Source organism: Carcharhinus amblyrhynchos, chromosome 30 (genome assembly GCF_965287045.1).
Source record: "Carcharhinus amblyrhynchos chromosome 30, sCarAmb.v2.hapA, whole genome shotgun sequence".
Lineage (NCBI taxonomy): Eukaryota > Metazoa > Chordata > Chondrichthyes > Carcharhiniformes > Carcharhinidae > Carcharhinus > Carcharhinus amblyrhynchos.
In genome coordinates this window covers 2,884,710-2,903,607 of record NC_137353.1, presented here as the reverse complement: position 1 = coordinate 2,903,607, position 18,898 = coordinate 2,884,710, and the positions used below count along the sequence as shown (strand labels likewise).

At 42.6% G+C, this 18,898-nt stretch overlaps 1 protein-coding gene across 1 annotated transcript; it reads right to left on the bottom strand.

Moving 5' to 3' along the window:
- Positions 1-1,699: 1,699 nt before the first annotated feature.
- On the bottom strand, positions 1,700-9,208 carry LOC145360172 (transmembrane protein 52-like). Its single transcript, XM_080215179.1, has 5 exons — positions 9,077-9,208; positions 8,920-8,972; positions 6,943-6,978; positions 4,448-4,614; positions 1,700-2,901 (listed from the first exon to the last, which is right to left on the bottom strand). The coding sequence occupies exons 1-5, from the start codon at positions 9,131-9,133 to the stop codon at positions 2,660-2,662; spliced, it is 555 nt and encodes a 184-aa protein (XP_080071305.1). The 5' UTR covers positions 9,134-9,208; the 3' UTR covers positions 1,700-2,659.
- Between the last annotated feature and the right edge of the window lie 9,690 nt (positions 9,209-18,898).

Genomic DNA, 18,898 nt, shown 5'->3' with positions numbered 1-18,898 from the left:
GCAGCAGCCAATTTGTGGATAGCAAGCTTTTGATTTACTGTCCTTTGGATTAGTATATAGTGACAAGTATTGTTTCTTGCATACTATACAAACAAAGCATACTGTTCACAGAGAAGGGAAGGAGAGTGTGCAGAATATAGTGTTACAGCCATAGCTGGGGTGTAGGGAAAGATCAGCTTATGAGGTAGGTCCATTCAAAAAAGTCAGACAGCAGCAGGGAAGAAGCTGTTTTTGAGTTGGTTGGTACTTGACTTTAGACTTTTGTATCTTTTTCCCCAATGGAAGAGAGAACGTCCGGGGTTTGTGGCGTCCTTAATTATGCTGGCTGCTTTGCCGAGGCAGCGGGATTTGTAGACAGAGTTCCCACAAAGAAGGGTGTCATAGTTTGCAGGAAGACTTAGACAGGTTGCAGAGCTGGGCCGAGAGGTGGCGGATGGAGTTTAATGCAGAGAAATGTGAGGTAATTCACTTTGGTAGGAATAACAGATGTGTTGAGTATAGGGCTAACGGGAAGACTTTGTATAGTGTGGAGGAGCAGAGGGATCTAGGTGTATGTGTACATAGATCCCTGAAAGTTGGGAATCAAGTAGATAAGGTTGTTAAGAAGGCATACAGTGTCTTGGCGTTTATTGGTAGGGGGATTGAATTTAGGAGTCGTAGCGTTATGTTGCAACTGTACACAACTCTGGTGCGGCCGCACTTGGAGTATTGTGTGCAGTTCTGGTCCCCACATTACAGGAAGGATGTGGAGGCTTTGGAGAGGGTGCAGAGGAGGTTTACCAGGATGTTGCCTGGTATGGAGGGGAGATCCTATGAGGAGAGGCTGAGGGATTTGGGGTTGTTTTCGCTGGAAAGAAGGCGGCTAAGAGGGGATCTTATTGAAACATATAAGATGATTAGAGGTTTAGATAGGGTGGATAGTGATAGCCTTTTTCCTCTGATGGAAAAATCTAGCACGAGGGGGCATGGCTTTAAACTAAGGGGGGGTAGTTATAGGACAGATGTCAGGGGTAGGTTCTTTACCCAAAAGGTGGTGAGGGATTGGAATGCCCTGCCTGCTGCAGTTGTAAATGCGCCTAGTTTGGGGGCGTTTAAGAGGTCTGTGGACAGGTTTATGGACGAAAAGGGATTGGTTTAGGTTAGTGGGTCATTGTTGTTGTTTTTTTTTTAAACTGGTCAGCGCAACATCGTGGGCCGAAGGGCCTGTTCTGCGCTGTAATGTTCTATGTTCTATGTTCTAAAGAGCAAAGTGATAATGACCAGATTTTCAGTTTAGTTGTTGAGATATAAATGCTCTTTTTCCAACAGTAGCCTTGCTATTATTAGTGCGTGGGGCAACAACATATCTTCTGTAAGTCTCACCAGCTGGAGTCCAGCATTCCTTCAGCATTGCAGTGTCTAAGGGCTGAATAGCCACCAGGAATCCCATTATGGTTTGCACATTGGATACCTGGATTGATTTTAGATGGAATATTCCTCTTGGTAACACCTTACCTAGTTCAAGAATGACAAATAAACATGCTAGTAGGAAGCAGCTAATTTTTATGGAAAATTATCAGAGAGAGAGACAGAGAGAGAAAGGGTTTCCTCCTGAATTTTGTAACCTCAGTATTTAAGGAAATCATCAACTTACTTTGAATGCTTCAAATGCATTAGCATTCACAGTAGTTCTGATAATTATCACCATGTCCAAGGAAACTTTAAATTTTAAACCATATTTATTTTAAAATACTAAATGCATAGAGCTTTTCATAAAAAAACTATACAGAAATTCATGACATTAAAGAATACAAACAACAAATTTAATTTTAATACATTTCCATATTATGTAAACATGATTTCACAACTTCCCTGAATGTTTCCCCTTGTTAGACAAAAGCAGTTTTTTGGGCCAGGAGTCCAAATTATTTCATTTATGTCTAAAATCAGTAGATTTATTAGATTATGTAGGTTGTAAATTAATTCATTCATGGATTGGTTAGCTTTGCAACAATTAACTAACAAATCATATGTGGATTACAGAACATGAGCATTAAGATCCACAATGGATGATAGTTAACATAAGCCTACTTGTGATGCCAATAAATTTTGAAAACTCACAGTACACAGAATTTTTGATTTGAAGAATTCTGATACCCAATAACATTGTCAGGATAGGCTTTGATGAATATCAAAGGTTTCTTTAACTAAAAAAATGTTTTATTACCTTTGCCTATGAAAACTAGAACTTTGTGACACTCAATGATGCTACAAACGGACATTTACAAACCTATTCTCTGAGACTTAACACACATCAGAACGTGACTGCACAATGTCCAATATATCTTTTGTCAAGGTCATATTTTTGTAGTGAGATTCAGATTGCTGAAATCCTATCAGTATTCATTTGTACTCACTATCATTAATAGTGATACACCCAAAACCACATTGAAGAAATGTCATTACTTAGTAATGGAGTCAGTTCTGCAGCAATCTGCTGAAAATATTCCGCTTGCTAGAGCAAGATGCAGCCCCTGTAAAACACAGTTCTTTGGAATCGGAGGAAGACGTGTTTTTGGTGATCTGTCACTTTGTCTCAGACAGCACCAAAAAATATTTTAAAAAAAAGAGAAAAACACACTGCACAAATTTCAAATTAATTAATGAAAGGCATTGATTGCTATGAAAGCGTTGAGGAGGTTTGCTCTTTAGGACCGAGCTCCTCATTTCTTTCCAAATTCTCTCCCAGGGTCTGTGGATCTTGGGTCTCAACGGGTTTGCCCATTTTTAAGGCCATTTCGTAAGATGGTGGGGTTTCAATAGCGTACAAACTGTAGGGAGGAGGAGGCAGAATGATGGTGTTGGCTTCCTGAAAGGTGTGGTCATTCCTGTTGTTGGAGATGTACTGTAGTGGATTGTTCGCTATTGAAGAGAAAAATACATGTGTTTAAACAGCTTCATCAATATACTGCATAAAAGATTAAAAAATGTATACTCTGTTTATGGTATCCTCTTACTATACATCATTGGAAGCAGACAGTTCCAGGTTAGGAAGTTAGTTATTAATGGCAGATTTACTGATCTCATGCTCCAAGCACGATTCCATGCTAATAGAATCAATGCTTTCTCTGGTCTGTGCCCCCAGATCATAACCCCTCAAGAAAAGTTTAGGACTAGTGGGTTTTTCTTCAAAATATTCCCAGAAATGATTATTTTAACCGCTGTAATTTTCAGATAACCTTTGAAAATGCCTTCTAATGTCTCTCTGGGAAGGAAATTTGCTGTCCTTATCTGGTCTGGCCTACACGTGACTCCAGAGCCACAGCAATACAGTAGATTCTCAACTACTCTCCGGTAACTAGGGATGGGCAATAAATGCTGGCCAGCCGGTGATGCTCACGCCCCCCAAATAAATTCATCATCTTTTCTGTGCCCATGATGGTGGGACAAATTAACTTTTTAAAACCTGCTAGTTGTTTACTCTCCCACTGGTCAGAAGGGTTTCCATGGAAATGACAGTTTGCATAGGTGAAAAGTTTCACTCAAGTGGACAATTTTCACTGCCTTTGGCAGAGTTTGTCTGAGGATCAGGGAACTGGGGACACAAATGTGGTATTATAGCTGAACCTGATGTTGGTCTCACTCAGTGTCCATCCATGCACACTTTCTAATGGGGTTGATGAACGGTAACATTACCACTAGCTTCTGCCATCACCAAAATCAGTAGCTCAGATTGGGAGCACTCCTGACCTGGTTAGCTCAGATACTCTCTACAAAACATGCTGAACCAGCCAAAGGAAGTACATTCATACACTCAACCATGTCAAATATCAGCAGCATGCAACCAGAGACATTACAGTCATACAATGTAACACTGAGTCGATGCATGGAGCAGGGGAATTTGGGGTTGTGTAAATGGTACCCTAAGCTGCTGAGGTTCTGACCTTCAGCTCTCCCAAACGGGAACAGCAAAGGCTTAACTCAGCCCTATGAGAGGAGAATAATCAGTGCAAGAACCTCTACCAAAGCACCCGTCCATCTCCCAAGTGTTAGAGTCGACAGACACTCAAATTTTTGACCACAGGAATGTCTGCTTTCTCAGCTGCAGTCACAAGTGACTGAGAAAATCAGAAATAAAAACCTATCTTGCTGAATTCCATTTTATATAAAGATTTGCTAGGCCACAAGGCAAGATCATCAACAAAAGCAGAAGCAACAGAAGGAATTGAGAGTTTAAACATAAGCTATGATTGGAAAGGGGCAGTGATTCAGTCAGAGCTTTGATAGGCAACTGAATAAATATTTGAAAGATAAATATTTGCGTGGCTGTGAGAAAAGACATGCAGGATAAGGTTAACAGGAAAGGTTATCAAAGAGCTGGCACACACACACACACAATGGGCCTTTGATACTGCACTGTTTCACAGTTCAATGAAAAGGATTAATAAAGGACTGGACTGTTACTTACGTGATACAGTGCTGTGAATGGTACTGTCATTATCAATTGCAATCACTGTAACTTCATAAGGCCTGGGTGAGAATGTTGGGACCTGGGGTTTAGTCCTTCTGCAGCATTTCACACAACTGGCCAACACTCCACACACCAACAGCAGAAAGATAGTCAACAAAATCAACCTGAAAGAGGGGCAAGAGCATTACTTTCAAGGCCCATCAATAGCAGTCCAATCACTTTAGTCGTTAGCTTTTGTAACCCTCCAAACAATAACAAAAAACAAAATAAACACAAGATTATTAGGAATCAGCAAAAAGCTTATTGTTCCAGGGTAATTATTACCTGATTCATTTCCAATTAATGTTATTTAATTCTCTATTTGATAATTTTTCAAGTTTAGATAGTAGATTAATCCTCTGTTTATTTGTGTTTTAAAGTACCTTTCTGATCTGGTTGCCTAATCCTCCACTTTCAGGAATTTACTCTGCTGGTTGTCTAGTCCATCATTATCATTTAAATATCAAAAACAGATTAAGCGCAAACACTTGTCACGTTGCTGGCACTTGGTGCAAAATGTGTAGTGAGCAACTAGAATGATCCAGTTGTAGGTACAGTTAAGAATACAGATTTGCAAACGGGTTTTACTCAGTTTACAATGATCTGGCTCTGGTGTCCAGATGGAGTAAGACGTCTCACAACACCAGGTTAAAGTCCAACAGGTTTATTTGGTAGGAAATGCCACTAGCTTTCAGAGCGTTGCTCCTTCATCAGGCAAGTGGGGAGTTCCCCACTCACTGGACAAAGCTCCCCACTCCCACTCACCCTGACAAAGGAGCAGTGCTCCAAAAGCGAGTGGTGTTTGCTACCAAATAAACCGGTTGGACTTCAACCTGGTGTTGAGAGACTTCTTACCGTGTTTACTCCAGTCCAACACCAGCATCTCCACATCATATCCAGATGGAGGAGAAAGTCTATTCCTTGAAATAATGTTTATTTGGAAAATCTTAATCTTGTTTTATTAATTTATATGGAATCCTGTTAAAGGACTTTTACTGTCTTAGTGTGTGCAGTCAATGTTTTATAAACAGAAATCATGGTGTGCAGGTTGTGTGGATAAGGGATTATGACATTATTTATGTATTCAGTGTCTTTGATGTGTTAAAATGTCCCAAAATGCTTCACAGGAGCAAAATAAAGCAAAGTTGACACTGAGCCTCATAAGATGCAAGGAAGGTAACCAAAAGTCTGTTCAAAGGTGTAGGTTTTAAGGAATACCTTAAAGTAGGAAAGAGGCAGTGAGGGAATTCCAGAGCTTAGAGTCTCTGCAGTTGGAGGCACAGACACCAAAGCTGTAGCAATTAAACAGAATTCGAGAAACAGATATCTCGGTGAGTTGTGGGGCTGAAGGATGTGACAGAGATAAGGAGGGCAGAAACCAGGGAGGGATTTGAAAAAGAGAATTGGGGATTTTTAAATGAGGTATTGATTAACTGGGAGTCAACGTAGGCCTGTGAGTACAGGACAAGGGGTGAACGGAACTTGGAATGAGATAGACACAGGCAGTAGGGTTTAGGGTGACTTGGAGAGTGGGACACCGTGAGAAGTGAGTTGAAATTGTCAAGTCTAATGGATGAGGGTTTCAGCAGTAGGTGAGTGAAGGCAGGGGCAGAATCAAATAATGTTATAGCGGTGAAAACAGGAACCCTTAGAGATGGTTCGCATATTTCTGTGGAGCATCTCTGATGCCACTGGTCTCCAAACTGCCTGCTGATGGCAAGTGTTCGTTCTTTCCCTCTGGGAAGCCTGTTCAATGTAACTGAGTGGGTAACACAAAGGTTGTGGGTTCAAGTCCCACTCCAAAGCCTGGAGGACAAACTCTAGGCCAACACTCACAGCACATTAGGTGGTGAGATGTTAACTTGAGGTCTCATCTTCACCCTCAGGTTGATGCAAGAGATTCCAAGACAGTATTTCAGAGAATAAGGGGAGTTTTTCTGGTGCCCCTTAAATCAATATCAGTGAAATAGATTATCTGGTCATTATCCTGTTATTGTTTGTGAGATCTTGCTGTGCACTCTACATTAAAAGTAACTACACTTCAGGGGTATTTTTGGCTGCAAGGTGCTTTGACAGATAATGGAAGGTGCTATAGGAATGCAAGTCTTTATTTTGTTAAACTGCATCAAGAGACAGTCCCAGTAGGGAGATGGAATACACCTCATTCCACAGAAGGGGATTCTTTAGATGAATAACTACAGTATATTCCTTTGGATATGTTTTGAAATGTTTGTAAAGTCTTTGTACCAACTTATCTTTAGCTCTTAATTGGATTCTTTTGAAATTCTGCACCTAGACTTGTGGAACCTGTTTCCACAAACTCTTAACACTGCTAAACGACTAAAGGTTGCTATCCTCACGATATGGGCATCTGTTGTTACCATTCTGCTGAAATCAAAGTGGCAATACTACTGAAGCCCTGTGATTATACAGAGAGCAGGATGGATACTTACCACACATACCACAGACTGGTCCAGCTTGTAGAACACCTGCAATCAATAAGACAGATAAATTGTTTAGGAAGATTCTTCACAATGCATCAATCTCTTAAATATTCCTAAATAAGCAAATACTGTGGATGCTGGAATATGAAACAAGCAGAAAATGCTGGAAAACTCATCTGCAACATCTGTAGGGAGTGAGATACAGAGTTGACATCGATCAAATGGACTTGAAACGTTAACTTTGTTTCTCTCCCTCCAGACACTGCCAGACCTGGTTTTCACCAGCATTTTCTGCTTATCTTAAATATTCTTCGAGTTCTGACTGAAGACGGCTCCTTCACTAGGATTCAGCAAATAATTGACAAGTGATTTGTTTTTGCTGCAGCTAGAGTGAGGGGGTAGGCCCCAAGTTAACCTCACTTGGAAAGGGGAATGGATCCTGTGCAGATGTGTTAATCTGATCCACACGCTAACTGTCTAATCGGGCTAACCAGCCCCACTCTTAAATTACAACTTCTGAAGTGAAATCAAAAAGACTTTTACCTGCTGAAAAATGTGACAGATGGAAGAGAGGGGAGAAGGAGCAAAGAGCAGACAGGACTTATCTATTAGATAGAATAGCCAACTCAGAGACCATTTGGCCCAACCTCCCCATGCTGACATTAATACTCCACTTCAGTCTCCTCTGGTCTATCAATGTAACTCTAACTTCTCCTACAATGCATCGATACTACTCACCTCAACTACTCCCTCTGACATATAGTATTATATAATATCACATATATAACATAATACTTCCTGGTTGAAGAAGTTTCTTCTACATTCCCAGTTGGATTTCTTGGTGAACTCTCTTATATTGGCAATGCCTAGCATTGCTTCTCCCCCTGCCCCCAGGGCAGGACAGTGGCACAGTGGTTAGTGCTGCTGCCTCACAGTGCCAGGGACCCAGGTTCAATTCCCAGCTTGAGTCACTGCCTGTGTGGAGTTTGCACATTCTCCCTGTATCTGCATGGGTTTCCTCCAGTTTATTCCCACATTCTGAAAGACGTGCCAGTTTGATACATTGATCCAAACAGGCACCGGAGTGTGGCGACTGGGGGAATTTCACAGTAACTTCATTGCAGTGTTAATGTAAGCCTTATTTGTGACTAATAAATAACCTTAAAAAGGACACATTCTCTGTGTGGACTCTATCAACTTGTAAAGGCCTCGATGAGGTTACTCTTCACCTTTCCACCCTCTCCCACCAACCAAGCTCCCGCAAGATCTTTTTTAATAACACAAACAATTTCTTGGGTTTAGTCAATTGTCATTTCCTATTGCCTTTAACGAGGGGCACAGATCAGCTAGATAATCAAATCTTTTCCCAAAGGTAGGGGAGTCTAAAACTAGAGGGCATAGGTTTAAGGTGAGAGGGGAGCAGTACAAAAGGGACAATTTTTTCACACAGAGGGTGGTGAGTGGCTGGAACAAGTTGCCAGAGATGGTAGTGGAGGAAGGTACAATTTTGTCTTTTGAAAAGCATTTAGACAGTCACAGGGATAAGATGGGTATAGAGGGATATGGGCTAAATGCACTTAATTGGGGCTAGCTTAGTGGTTTAAAAAAAGGGCAGCATTAAAGTGTTGGGCCGAAGGGCCTGTTCCCCTGTTGTAAACCTCTATGGCTCTATATTTTCAGAGTCTATCTATTGAATTATCCCCCACCCCCCCCATGGAAAATACAACAAAACCCAACAACAGGGGTCACAAGAGGGAAATCGGTTGTGAGATTAAAAAAACCCCAAAGTTCAAACCCAAAAAGGCAAAAGAGAAATCGCCAGGAATGTAAACTCCGAATAATGAAAACGTTCTGGAGATTTAACCACTCCATTATCCTCCTGCAGTTTGGAAATCCTTCTCAAATCCTGCACAGGCACGATGGGCCGAATGGACTCCTCCTGTCCCCTCTGATGTGATTTGGGAAGAGGAATGGGGACAGACTCACCCGCTGCTCTCTCCCGGTTCTGTACCACAGCCACCAGCTTCAGTCAGGGGGGTCTATGGAACAAAGCGGGAAAGGTTTGATACAAAGATCAGACAACAAAACCCCACACCCAGCCTGAAATCATCTAAAACCCCCTTTGTATTTAATTCAGACTCACCTGGAACATACAGAGGATGAAGACAGCTGCTTCCAGGATAATCCCAAATTTCGCCATTTCTCTCCCTCACACAGAGATATTCACTCAGATCACTGCCAGCTATTTAACTCCTGGCTCACAGCCGCTCCTATTTATATTCACCGGTCCCTCCCCTACACACACAGAGTAACCCTCCCTCCTCACACACAGAGTAACCTTCCCTCCCCTAAACACACCCACAGAGGGACACTCACTCACATACACACACAGAGCAACCCTCCCCTCTCTCGCACACCCACAATAACCCTCCCTCCCCATAACCGCACCCCCCCCACACACACAGAGCGATCCTCCCTCCCCTACACACACACACACACACACACAGGAACCCGCCTTCCCTTCCATACACAGAGCACGTCCCCCACGTCACACACACAACAATCCTCACACACACACAGCACCCATACACCCCTCCCTCCTCTCATACACCCATTCACACACACACACAGCACCCCACCGTCCAGTCAGTCAGACACTCTTACACAGCCTGAGTGATCATTAACAGGAGATTGGAGACAGGTTGATGCCCCGGGGGTTCAGTGTGGGAGGTGTGTGTGTGTGTGTGTCTTTGTTCTGGGGAAATCAGCTCCTCATGCTCAATCTTCCCATTCGGATCGAGCTGTCCTGTTGGATATATTCTGTATTTTGTTTCTAAAAAGACACAGCGCGGGCTGGGGTAATGTTCAAACCGGGACACAGTGGGAGTGTCAGAACAATTCCTGAACTTGTGGAGCTCACATGGGACTCTGCATTGTGTTGAAAGCAGTTTTAATTTTAAAAACAAACATTACCGAAATCGAGCTTAAAAACCTTTAATGAGCAGCTCATAAACTGTTTGTCCAGACAAAATCCCAGACCCTGCGGTTTATTCATGGCGAAGGGACATACCTGTGAATGTTGGCCAGTTAATCAAATGCTTTTAATGTGCTCAATTTTACCGAGTAGATGACACCATCAAACAGAAACACATCCCACCCACTCCTTCCTGAACACAGGTAACAGAATCTGAAGGATTGCAAATCATTCCCGTCTTTCTGAGGGGGTCTGTGGATGGAAGGGGATTCTGGACAAATCACCCTGAGGTCTGGGGCAGAATTGTGGTGGCGAAACATATAACGGAAGTAATTATGATTCATGACAATTGTAGACGCTCATTACCATAAAAATAACACCTGCAATAATACAAGGATTGCACAAGGAGCATTTCAATATCCAAATAATTACAATCCTTTGCAAAACGTGTCTCCTTAATTACAGAATGAAGGTGAAAGGACAGAACTCTCAGACAGTGCAGACTCGATGGGCCGAATGGCCTCCTATATTGTAGGGATTCTATGGCTAAAAGAGAAAATGCTGGAAGATCTGAGCTGGTCTGGGCAGCATCTGTAAGGACAGAAAAGAGCTGACGTTTCGAGTCCAGATGACCCTTTGACAAGGCTTTAATAAAGGGTCACCTGGACTGGAAACCTCGGCTTTTTTCTCTCCTTACAGATGCTGTCAGACCTGCTCAGATTTTCCAGTATTTTCTCTTTTGGTTTCAGATTCCAGCATCTGCAATAATTTGCTTTTATCCAGGGATTCTATTGGAAGGTTTACCACGATCTGCATTTTGTATTAAAGTTGATAGGTCAGATGTTGTCAGATTGAGTTCATTACATTCTATTCATTTCATATTGTTTCAGTTTTACAAAGTGATGGATTGATGTCTCCAGTTTGTTCTATATTTTGTGCTATCTATTGCAATAATGAAATTAAAAATGAACAAATGGGTATGGATAGGTTAAGTGACTGAGACAAAACGTGGCAGATGGAGTTTAATGTGGATAAATGCGAGGTTATTCATTTTGGTAGGAAAAATACAAAGGCAAATTAATATCTAATGGAGGAAACTTCAGAGTGATCTGGTGCAGAGGGATCTGGTTGTCTATGTGTATGAGTCACAGGAAACGAGTATGCAAATACAGCAGGTAATAAGAAAGTCAAATGGAATTTTGACATTTATAGCTAAAGGATTCTTTTTTATGTAAAGGGTAATGGGTGTCTGGAATTCACCGCCCAATTTGGTGGTGGAGACAAGAGACCCTAAACTCTATCAAAAAATATCTGAATCTGCACCTTAAGAGCTGTAATCTATAGGGCAATGGGCCAGGTGCAGGAAGGTGGGATCAGAAAGGGCACCTGGTGTCCTTGGGCTAGCATGAACAAAATGGGTCGAATGGCCTCCTTCAGTGCTGTGATTTTTCTATGGTTCTGTGAGGGTTTTGTCTTATGAAAAGAGATTGGGCAGTTTGGGCTTATGCTCACTGGAGTTTAGAAGAATGAGAAATCTAATTGAAGTTTACATGATGATGAGGGGGACAGACAAAGTAGACATGGAGAGGATGTCTCCTCTTGTGGGGAAATCTAGAACAAGAGGTCATAGTTTTAGGATAAGTGGTAGCAGATTTAAAACCATGACCAGTGTTCATCTGACAGTAAGGATGCTTGAGTTGCAAGCAACAAAAGAACTATCTTCACAAAGTAAATCAAAGAAAAATGTTTAATAAAGAAACTTCATTACAAAACGCTCAGACCACACAAGCTCCCCGCAATCCCCTCCTTTCAAAGGGTGGTGAATCTGTGGAATTCACTACCCCAGAGTGTGAGGACATTGAGTAAATTTAAGGAGGAGATAGACTGATTTTTAATTAGTAACAGGTTTGAAGGGTTCTGGTGAATGGGCAGGAAAGTGGAAATGAGGCCAAGCTAAGATCAGCACTGAGGTGCATTGGCCAAGCTAAGTTCTCCCTCAGTGTACCCGAACAGGCGCTGGAGTGTGGTGACTAGGGGATTTTCACAGTAACTTTGTTGCAGTTTTAATGTAAGCCAAATTGTGTCTAATAACTAAATTTGAGTTACTTAACTTAGTTCTTGTGATTATGATTTATCTGTGGAATGATGCATTCTCTCCTTAACTCCAAGGAGTTTTGTGTAGTTGTGGCAAGAGATAATGACAATGAGAGGAGGAGTTGTATTGAATTCTTCCCAAATGTACAAAAACATAAAAGGAGCCATCAAAACCAAATATCACCTATTTTAACAACTTTCTATAGTTCTACTGACTTGAAAAATTAATGTTACCGTTAATAAATAAACACCTTCACAGGAAGTGAAAAGATTGGCTGTTGTATAAAGGGTTGCTTCAACATTCAAGTGACCTTATGATCCTTGTACACAAACACTAAAGAACTTTTAAAAGTAGTTACCCTAAAGGGTAAAAACAGATAGTGTAATCAAACCAGACAAAGGCTCCAACTGTTGCATTTAGTTTCAACTTTGACAAAGGGTCAACTGGACTCGAAACATCAGCTCTTTTCTCTCCTTACAGATGCTGCCAGACCTGCTGAGATTTTCCAGCGTTTTCTTTTTTGGTTTCAGATTCCAGCATCCGCAGTAATTTGCTTTTTTTATTTAGTTTCAGATTTCCCAATTTAAAATCTTCTGATTTCAAACAGTTTCCATTATCTGTGCAACATTCTGTGAGATTTTGACATTGCTGTTGTTTGTAATGTTAACAGTTAGAGGAGGGAATGAAAACCTGGAGACCAGGCAGCTTCAGGAGTTAATTCATTGCTGCAACCAATCATGGTTTCACTGTCCATTGGATATAGCAGGAATATCCCATTAGCAAGAACTCTAGGCAGTGGTGATTCTACCTGAAGAAATGACCTGAAAGGGTATAACACAAGTTGCAGCTTGTGTGGCGCCTGTCGGGCTGGCATTGCCAATCATTTCGAGAGCAGCTTATCCAGCTGTTACAAGGTTGTAGTTAGTTTAGCATTTCCCAGAGGCTGCTGAAGTATTCACTGGTGGGAAAGGTCTACAAAAAGCAGCAAAAACAAAACTATGTTAGTGGTTTATCTGGAGTAGAAGATGGTTGTCTAACAGTAAGGATGGATCTAGGCCTTCTTCTGAAACTTCTATTTACCGAGTGGCACATTGTAAACATTCAGTCACAGCCTGTTACTACACGTAGAAGCAGAAGTCAATCTCCAATTACTGCTCAACTTTCAAATATAACTAAACACTTAATGAATGTATCATTAATGGACTCAAAACATTTTAGCTTCAGAACCCACCGGAAGCCAAGTACGTTATTGCCACAACAACAGAAAATGCTGGAAAATCTCAGCAGGTCTGACAGCATCTATGGAGAGAGAATAGAGCCAACGTTTCGAGTCTGGATGACCCTTCTTCAAAGCTGAAGACAAGTAAAATATAACGAGATTTATACAGTAAGGGTAGGAGGTGGGGGTGGTGGTCATCAACAAAAAAATTCAAAGGGAGTGTAAGTTGTGGTGATGAAGGCTGAGAACAGTGTTAATAGCGGCCCATAGAGATCAGAATGTGTAAGTGGTGGAACAAAAGTACAGAGAGTCAAAGGACGACCAAGGAGATGTAACAGCCTTATTGCCTCTTGTTCTAACATCAAGAGGTTGCAGAGTTTCTTGGCAGATAGGAAGGTGACAGGTTGGTTATTAAAAGTGGAGAATTTTCGCCAACACTTTCACATTCTATACCTTCCAAAAGTCACATTGTTGGAATACACTTTTGCCCCGTGTGTCAACATGAGTAGGATCCAGTCCCATTCCAATAAGTGAATAGTGTATCATAAGAACAACTGTCCTTTTGTATTTAAATTGTTATTATTTAGTTAATGAGTTTGGTTAGTTATTTAATTGTAAGTGTCATATTCCTATCATTAATTACTATGTGAATATAAAACAGCTTCTGTTTTAATCAGTTTTAATGTATTGGATACATGTGAAAAGTTTTGTTTCTTGTGCACTATACAGAGCATACCATTCATAGAGTACATAGGGGAGAAAGAAAGAAGTTGCAGAATGTAGTGTTACAGACATAGCTAGGGTGAGTTTAAGAGAGTTAGAATTAAATTAGGAGAGTAGAAGATGGAATTGGAGGGAAAGCTGGGCGTAGCTTGCAAGAAGTGACCTCACTCCAGCTCCACCTTGGTGGGGATAATGAGACACATCAAAGCATCTTGCCAATTTCACTCGCGTGGGGGCTGCTGAGATCGCAGAGCCCTCTCTAATAAAGGGAATTTTTTTTTAATCAGCCAGAGGCCCCATTAGAGTGAAATACCTTCTATTTCTAAGTGGATTTCAGAAAGTGAGGATGACACACTTGTTAAAAAACATCAAAATTTTAATCTTACAATGTGGAGTCCACACAGGCTAACAATGAGAATACTGCAGCCTGTTCTATGTTTTGGGATACAGCTGTGCGTTCAGTGCCACGTTGCTTATATTACTGTGCTGCCACTATTACTATGACAGCCGTGTGCACAGGTGTCATCATTTTTATAAAACCCGCATGAATATATTGTATTCTTCCAGAGCTTTCTGTTTGCAAAGTGCTGCTTGGCGTAATCTTTTGTGCAATCTGGATGAACTGATGGTCCCTCATGCTTCCTCTTCCTTGGCCAGCATGTTTAGAAATGGTGAGAAATGTTCGTGCTCATCACTTTCTCTGAGGCAGTTTAAAACCTGCCACTAACAGGATCACTGGAGGGTAGAGCAAGAGACAACAGCCCAAAATGACAAATGGGCAGAGTTCTTTTATTCGTGTGTGGGACATGGGCATCGCTGGCTGGCCAGCATTTATCGCCCATCCCTATTTCGCCCTTGGAGGGCAGTTGAGAGTCAACCACATTGCTGTGGCTCTGGAGTGACATATAGGCCAGACCAGGTAAGGACGGCAGATTTCCTTCCCCAAAGGTCATTAGTGAACCAGATGGGTTTTTCCTACAATCAACAATGGTTTCATGGTCATCAGTAGATTCTGAATTCCAGATATTTTTAATTGAATTCAAATTCCACAAAATGATGTAGTGAGGTTTGAACCCGGGTCCCCAGAACATTAATTGTGTTTCTGGATTAATAGTCTAGTGATAATACAGCGAGGCAATTGCATCCCCAACACAAATACAATGCCAATGGATAGGGCTAATACTATACCAAACCTTATCCTTCCCCTCAAATATCTCTTTCTAAATGTGTAGCAGAACTCCTCTCAAGCCATTTCTGCAGGCCAGTGGGGGTATGGGTAGTTGTGGCAGTTTCTCACTCAAAGTCTGAACTTCTGCAAATTAATAATTATAGGATGCAGAATTGCAGATTGGAAACAGTGAATGTCCATGTGGCCAAATCTCTGATGGCCACTAGAAACTTTAACCTGAGACTTGAAGACAATCACAACTGAAGTTTTTTTATTCATTCATGGGATGGGCGTAGCTGGCTGGCCAGTATTTATTGCCCATCCCTAGTCTGGCGTGTATAGATTCATAAAAAGCCTCTGCACGATATCACCAAACACCCCAAAGCATTACACAGTCAACAAAGTATTCCTGAATTGAAGCCATTGTTATAATGTAGAAAATATTGCGGCCAATTTCTATAGAGCAAGATCCCACAAACAATAACAACATTATAACCAGAAAATCTGTTTTTACTGATGTCGGTTGAGGGATAAGTATTGGCCAAGGCACCTTGGAGGATTCCCTTAACCCTTTTCCCCAGGGCGCCTGACATCTCAATAAAAAACAGATTTCCTGCCAGTGCAACATTCCCTCATTACTTTTCTTTTATTCATTCATGGGACACGGGCGTCACTGACTGGCCAGTATTTATTGCCCATCCCTAGTTGTCCTCAGAGGGCAGTCGAGAGTCACCCAGGTTGCTCTGGGCTCACATGTAGGCCAGACCGGGTAAGGACAGCAGATTTCCTTCCCTAAAGGACAGTAATTCAGCAATAGAAGTAGTAAAATAGCTGGTTGAAAAGACATCTTATAAACTAAAGGTTTATAAGATGATGAGAGGGATTGATAGAGTGGACGTGCAGAGACTATTTCCTTGGGTGGATGTAGCTGTTACTAGGGGGCATAACTATAAGGTTCATGGTGGGAGCTATAGGAGGGATGTCTGAGATAGATTCTTTACTCAGAGTGGTTGAAGTGTGGAATACACTGTCTGCTGTGATAGTGGAGTCGGACACTTTAGGAAATTTCAAGCGGTTATTGGATAGGCACATGGAGCACACCAGAATGATAGGGGGTGGGATAGCTTGTTCTTGGGTTTGGACATAGCTCGGCACAACATTGAGGGCCGAAGGGCCTGTATTGTGCTGTACTGCTCTACTGAAGCTTGACTGGGGAAAGCCATCGTTGTTTCCCCATTGGGAGAGGGCTAGTCAGTACCAGCCGGGCAGAAGGGTTCTTCTGTTTATTGATGGCTGTGCCTTCAGCTTTAATCTCTGGAATTCCCTCTCCAGGCCTCTCTACCTCACCCCCTCTCCCCAGCAACTACATAGGACAAATTGTGCGGAGGGTGTGGAGAGTCTACAGAAGGATCTAGATAGGCTGGGCGAATGGGCCAGGAACTGGCAAATGGAATTTAATGTTGGCAAGTGTGAGGTGGTCCACTTTGGTAGGAATAATGGTAGGAAGGACTATTACTTACGTGGTGAAAAACTGCAGCATGCAACGGTGCAGAGGGACCTCGGGGTCCTTGTGCATGAGTCGCAAAAACCCAGCTTGCAGGTGCAGCAGGTGGTCAGGAAGGTGAATGGGATGCTGGCCTTCATAGCGAGGGGGATTGAATATAAAAGTAGGTAGGTCTTGCTGCAACTGTACAGGGCACTGGTGAGGCCGCAGCTGGAGTACTGTGTGCAGTTTTGGTCGCCGTACTTACGCAAGGATATTTTGGCCTTGGAGGGAGTGCAGAGGAGGTTTACTAGGCTGATGCCGGAGTTGAGGGGGTTGAGCTATGAGGAGAGGCTGAATAAACTAGGCTTGTACTCGTTAGAGTTTAGAAGAATGAGGGGAGATCTCATTGAGACATATAAGATGATGAATGGGATGGATAGGATAGAGGTGGAGAGGCTCTTCCCGCTCAGAAAGGACAGTAGGACTAGAGGGCACAGCCTCAGGATAAAGGGGGGGCGGTTTAGAACGGAGTTGAGGAGGAACTTCTTTACTCAAAGGGTGGTGAATCTCTGGAATTCTCTGCCCGTTGAAGTGGTGGAGGCTGCCTCGCTAAATATATTTAAGACGCGGGTTGATGGGTTTTTGATAAGAGAGGGGATTAAGGGTTATGGGGAGAGGGCGGGAAAGTGGAACTGAGCCACGACAGATCAGCCATGATCTTATTGAATGGCGGGGCAGGCTCGAAGGGCTAGATGGCCTACTCCTGCTCCTATTCCTTATGTTCTTACGTTCTTATAAACTCGAACAGTACATCCCAATCTGTTTGTTCTCCCTTTACTGATGCCTTTCATAAAAACATAAGAACATAAGAAATAGGTTCAGGAGTAGGCCATCTAGCCCTTCGAGCCTGCCCCGCCATTCAATAAGATCATGGTTGATCTGAAGTGGATCAGTTCCACTTTCCCGCTTTCTCCCCATAACCCTTAATTCCCCTGTCTATCAAAAACCTATCTACCCATGACTTAAATATATTCAGTCAGGTAGCCTCCACCACTTCAACGCGCAGAGAATTCCAGAGGTTCACCACCCTTTGAGTGAAGAAGTTCCTCCTCAACTCTGTTCTAAACTGCCCCCCCCTTATCTTGAGGCTGTGCCCTCTAGTCCTGCTATCCTTTCTCTCTACCTCTACCCTATCCATCCCCTTCATTATCTTGTATGTCTCTATAAGATCCCCCCTCAGCCTTCTAAACTCCAACGAGTACAGACTCAGTCTATTCAGCCTCTCTTCATAGGCCAACCCCCTCATCTCCGGTATCAGCCTAGGGAACCTCCTCTGCACTCCCTCCAAGGCAAATATATCTTTCCGCAAGTGCGGCAACCAAAACTGCACACAGTACTCCAGCTGCGGCCTCACCAGTGCCCTGTACAGTTGCAGCAAGACCTCCCTGCTTTTATATTCTATTCCCCTCGCTATAAAGGCCAGCATCCCATTGGCCTTTTCGATCACCTGCTGCACCTGCAGACTGGGTTTTTGCGATTCATGCACAAGGACCCCCAGGTCCCTCTGCACAGTAGCATGCTGCAACTTTTCGCCTTTTAAATAATAATCCCTCCTACTATTATTTCTGCCAAAGTGGATAACCTCACACTTGCTAACATTATACTCCATCTGCCAGGTCCTCGCCCACTTGCTCATCCTATCCAGATTCCTCTGCAGACTTTCCAAACCCTCCGCACAATTTGCTTTTCCACTCATCTTCATGTCATCAGCAAATTTCATCACCCTACACTCAGCCCCCTCCTCCAGATCATCTATATAAATGGTAAATAGCTGAGGCCCCAGCACCGATCCCTACGGCACTCCACTAGTCACCAACCGCCAACCAGAATAGCACCCATTGATACCAACTCTCTGCTTTCCCACATATTTTCCTGTTGATATATTAGTCTGGATGTTTTTTGAATTCAGGTACAGGATGTGGGCGTTGCTGGCTAGGCCAGTATTTATTTATGTCCCTCCCCAGTCACACCTTGGTTGATGCACCAGAGAAAGAATAAAAATATGAAATTGATCACGTTTTTCTTTGTCACAATGGCTCCTGAGACTGCTGATGTCATTGTGTTATATGATTAAGGGTTCAAGTTCCTGGCCATCAGGAGTACAAACCCCCTCGGCACATCAGACACTCGGGGAGTGCAGCATTGCCACAGGTGTTGTCTTCCAGGTGAAATGTAAAGCTCCATCTACCTGTCCAAATGATGTGAAGCAAAATGCAGAAGAACAGCAGGAAAATTTCCCA